Source organism: Olea europaea, chromosome 17 (genome assembly GCF_002742605.1).
Source record: "Olea europaea var. sylvestris chromosome 17, O_europaea_v1, whole genome shotgun sequence".
NCBI classification, from domain to species: Eukaryota; Viridiplantae; Streptophyta; class Magnoliopsida; order Lamiales; family Oleaceae; genus Olea; species Olea europaea.
Window position 1 is genome coordinate 1988293 of NC_036253.1, and position 4917 is coordinate 1993209.

General features: G+C 35.0%; 1 protein-coding gene across 2 annotated transcripts; it reads left to right on the forward strand.

The window, feature by feature from the left end:
- The first annotated feature begins 63 nt into the window (after positions 1–63).
- On the forward strand, positions 64–4523 carry LOC111365993. 2 transcript variants are annotated; one of them, XM_022986597.1, is made up of 6 exons: positions 66–363; positions 1604–1756; positions 1867–1936; positions 2194–2238; positions 3877–3974; positions 4168–4523. In XM_022986597.1, exons 3-6 carry the CDS (start codon positions 1883–1885, stop codon positions 4250–4252), a joined length of 282 nt encoding a protein of 93 aa, XP_022842365.1. In that variant the 5' UTR covers positions 66–363; positions 1604–1756; positions 1867–1882; the 3' UTR covers positions 4253–4523. The 2 variants fall into 2 exon arrangements, with proteins under 2 accessions (XP_022842366.1, XP_022842365.1); XM_022986598.1 differs by lacking the exon at positions 1604–1756 and having other exon boundaries at positions 64–363.
- The last annotated feature ends 394 nt before the right edge of the window (positions 4524–4917 follow it).

Sequence of the window (4917 nt, forward strand, 5' to 3'; positions counted from 1 at the left end):
ATGTCTAAATTGGTTATAACCTACAAGGCAGACCTTTTTGCTAGCAATGTAATGTAAAGATTATTACATTTCGTTTCTTTTTAGAATTAACATCCATTCAGAGTCGACTCTGGCCCAAACTTGAAGAGAAGAATACCAATCCCTACCAATCCCTAAAAAGAAAAACCTAACAGTGAACCAGCAAAACTTCCAGCGAGAAATCCGATTACCCAACTACGAATTCGGCCTCTTCGTCTTCTTCTTATGGCTGTTGTAGCATTGCCGTTTGCAGACTTGGAAGTTTGATATCCGTCCACTGTTGCTGGAAACTACACGAAACGCTTCCTCTTAAACCCCTTCTCCTAACACTGCCCCCTTAACAAGGTATTCATATTACTGTGCACCCGCGGCACTGCCTGCTTCATACTTGTTTATGTTTTTCCACATTGTTGCCTGATAGAATGAATGAGGATTTGTTTTTGTCACTTTTGGTCACTGAATCAAATATTACGTTCCCATATTTGATTTTGTTTAGATGAGTACATAGATAAAAGGGAAAATTGCATTATTTAGATCTTTGACTGATGAAAATATCTCGACTTTGTCATTATTCCTTGTGAACTCTCTAGTGTTATCAAAGTTGGACTTGATCTGCCAGTTTAACTTGAAAACTTAAAATTGGTCCAGTGATCAGCAAAAAACTGAAAAATAGATTCCGTGAAAGTAACTTAAGGACCGGACATGCTTAAAATCAGTCAGGTTCACTCCAAAATGAGTTAGATTTATTATACTAAAAGCCAAACTTGTAACCCATCAACAATTCAGTTGCAGAGAGACTTGAAGTTAAAAGTTCTGTCTGTTCTGATGTTTTAATGAATTAGTAAAATTTTAATCAGTAGTAGAGAGATTTGAATAATTTATAATCTCTAAGAGATAGTAAAGTGCTTGTTTTAAAATGGAAAAATTACAATATATTTGAGGGTCAGGTCTTATTTGTGTAAGCCATAGAGGAAATCCCTTCTGCTCTATGGTAAACATTATTGATGTGTATGGTATGTTGAACTAGACAAGATTAGAATGAAGAATTGACAAATTTGTGCCCCTTCTCCAATCTTATACATTACTGTCGATTCGAGCATAAAAAACATGTCTTTTGAGTTGATATTTGATGAACCTAGACGCTGCCTTTGACTGCAGCATTGTATCCACTCTGTATATCATTGTACCTATCACAAAGCATAATCCCTCCCTACTTTGAAGACCCTTTAGCATATGGCATAACTTCATTTATCAGAACCTGTTTTGGAACATAACCTCGTCTAGCCTCATAATAATTAAAAGTATTAATTATTTAAATATTTACATATTATTGCACTTGTAAAATAAATATTATGTTGAAGGGCCTCATAATAATTAAACGCCTAGGGCCTCTAAATTCTCGGGGCCGGCTCTGCATCCACTAAAACATAATTTTTATGACTTTCCTGAGTCGCCTCCCATCTGCAACAAGGGCCCTCCAAAATACAATTAGATTGTTACAATTATGAAACATGATACAAATTTTTTTATATTACTTGGCAAAAATAAGAACTAAAGAAAATGAATTATTGGATCTTAATTGTAGTAAGGGAAAAAAGCGCGTTAGCTACACACAGATTCTCTAAACAAGACTTTGTAGAATTCAACCAGTTTCGAGTCCAAAACCTTGCTCAGGCACTTCATTTTCCCCTCTGGCCTCCGTTGAGTTACATTAACCTCTGACCACTTCCGGAAACTGGTACAGTTCTCTCTCTATATGTATATAGACAATATGTATTAGCATAAGATAGTATATTGTCTGAACTCCATTTTTATTGTTTCTTAGTCCTTTTGAATATATTTTGTCAGGTGAAATTACGGAAAAATGCCGTCTTTGCAGACAGCTTTGCCTCCCGAACTTGCAAACAACGCTATTCGAGTTAGTATTGCTATCATTCCGTTTTGTTCATTATTAATTTTTCCATTTTTAAGCATTTAATTCATTTTTATGGTTATATGATTTTATATAAGGATTAAACTTAGGGCTTTGTTTATGAGTATAAAAATCGATTCTTTGGGTCTGTGGTAATATTTGAAAAATTTAGTTCAAAAATTTAGATATCCTGTGTTTTAAATAACTCATTTTACCATTTTATGTTGTAGTAAAATAACTCATTTTACCATTTTATGTTGTAGCTTTATCGTGAATGCCTGCGGCGTGCTAAATATATTGGCCAGAAGGTATTTGATTCCTTAGCTTGATCTCTCAATTCTCTGTGGCTTGTTTCTTGATGAATCTGAGTTTATCTATGTTGCAGAAGATAAATACGATAAAATATTGTTAAATAGTTTCTCTTTGTGGTAATAAAAAAATGAAAAGTCTTGATGTGCTTTTGATCTAGGGATTTTATATTTTCTAGTGATATGAATGGAAAGCGTTTACTCTTAGAAATTTTCAAGAAATGATTTCTTCGCATTGTTCAAAAAACATTTCCATCAAATCAGAAGGAGCTATCATGGATCTTCGAATTGCCTGTTGCATCAGGTTAGCAGGCATGTAACTGTATGTCCCTGTATGTACTCATGTTATGCAGCTGACTCTAGACTCTAAATTACCACCTACCACTTGATCCAAGAACTGATGGTAGTAGAATTACACTTGAAGGACATGATTATTTTGTTGCTGTTCTCAACGGAAGATTTTGTAAGAGGTGGTTTAATTGATTTTATGTAATCTTTGATCTAGATCTGTGTTCCGATGAAGGTCGGATTCTCGGATTCCAGCCTTCTTAGAATTTTCATGGACTCATTATTTGCTCATCTAAACAAGTCCTTTCAGTTAGCTTTCTAAATTATGCAGAAACTTCTCAATGATGTGTCGCCACTTGATTTGTTCCCTTATATATCGATATATTGTGGGTTTCTAAGGGTTCAATGAATGTGTAATAATGAACATAATAGTATACTTTCCAGCTAACTGAAGCTAGATGTGATCGATATGATGCTGAAGCTCCCCTTCCCTCCTATTGACATTGATCACGAGAGATTCTAAAGAGACTTAGTTGATTAAATTGTTCATAGCTTTGTTTAATCCATTCTGATAGGTTGGCAGTGATTTATGATGTAAATTTGGGGACCTAGAACTGATTGTTCATGCACATTTTTGAAGTTTGTCCTCATGTCTGAGTTGATGTTGCATGCTCAGTGTTATGTACGAACCTTCTTGCCTTTGTTGGCTATGGTACACCTGTAAGTGAAACTACCTGGTTCAAGTAGATTTGACTCACGATCACGATCCCGATCCCGATCACGATCACGATCACAATCCACGAGTAGGTTGTGTGCAGGCATAGTCTATGAGAGGACCCTTTTGCCATTTATTTGTAATCAGTAGGCATGCACTCTTAATGAGTGATTAGGATAAACTATTTTTGTGTCTTAATTGTGGGCGTGCTTAACTTAAAGCATGTTATTGCCCAAGAAGAGGAAAAAAAACTACCGAGAAGTTTCACATTTATATTTTTGATGGAACTAACTATTTTAGAAAAAGGCATTATTTTTTTTATTGGGTGGTCACCATCCAAGAACCAAATCAACTCCATGATCACAAAATTAGAGTGAAATAGGAAGACAGTAACTGGATATGATCCTAGATTTTCTTATTAGCTATAACAAATCTTTCGAGCTAGTTTTTTTAGTATACCATCTATGTCATACTATTGAAGCCTCGACTAGGAATTCATTTTTTGTCTTGAAAATATAGAGAAGAAGCCAGAACCTAACATTTATTCTGAATATTATTCCTTTTCTTTGGCATTTCTCTCAAGTTGAGAAAAAAAGGGTTGCTGACTTGGTGGTTCTTATCAACTCCATTTTCAGCAATACAATACAGAACTTCTTGTTGATATGGTAAGACAGCAGTTCAAAAAGCATATGCAGGAGACTGATCCAGAGAAAATTCAGAAGTTCAAGGATGAGTGAGTTTCAATTTACTTTATTTTCTTTCAATGCAAGATTTCTAGTGAGAATTTCAGTTCTACGCTTCCCTAATGACCTTCTGCTCTTTTCATATACTCTTCGATGTATCTCATTTTTTTAAGGTCCTGATTTAGATAGACGTGCACATGCTAACCCAAAAACAATGTGTTCCTTTGCTTTTCCATCTGGCAGTGCGGCAAGGGGACTCATCAATCACATGCTATATGAATCTGAGGCAATGTCCGGACGCAAATTCAGCAAAAGCTCTGAATTCTGATCTCGGATATCACTCTACGATGGGTATCGTAGCAGTGAGTGCATGTTCTGATAGCAATGCCATAGCACAGCTGAATAATTGCATTAGAGGTTTTGGTTTATTTACTACGTTTAATTTTTAAAGATCATTTTGAACACCTGCCTTTTGGATTTGCCCTCGTGAGTTTTGATTTGAAAATGCCAGACACGAGGGAGGTACTTTTGATTGAACAATGCACCAATCCCCTTGGAAGATGAATAATAATACATATGTTACAACATATTTATCCTTATTTTTCCCCTTAACATGTAGAAAACATGTCTGCAAGTCCAAGGTTCGGTAGAAAAATATGGTTGCTGATTCTTGTTTGTGACTCTACAGTCGTGCTCAATTTATTGTGGTTCATTCATCTTTTATTTTCTTACACGAGGTGTTGCAGCGCAATTTCCATTTGTTTCATAAATTTGTTGAAGCTTCCAAATTATATCTGAAACAGGTTCAGCAAACGATTTTGTTGCCATTAAACACTCCACAATATTTTTCGGTTATATTTAACTTTAAAAGTTCTTTGAATTGTCAATGAACTTATTAAAATGTAATTTGCTCCGTCATATGCCCCTTTCGAATTAAATAAATAAATTTATCAAAACGTCATTACATTCTGCGTTTTGTCTACCATGTCATTT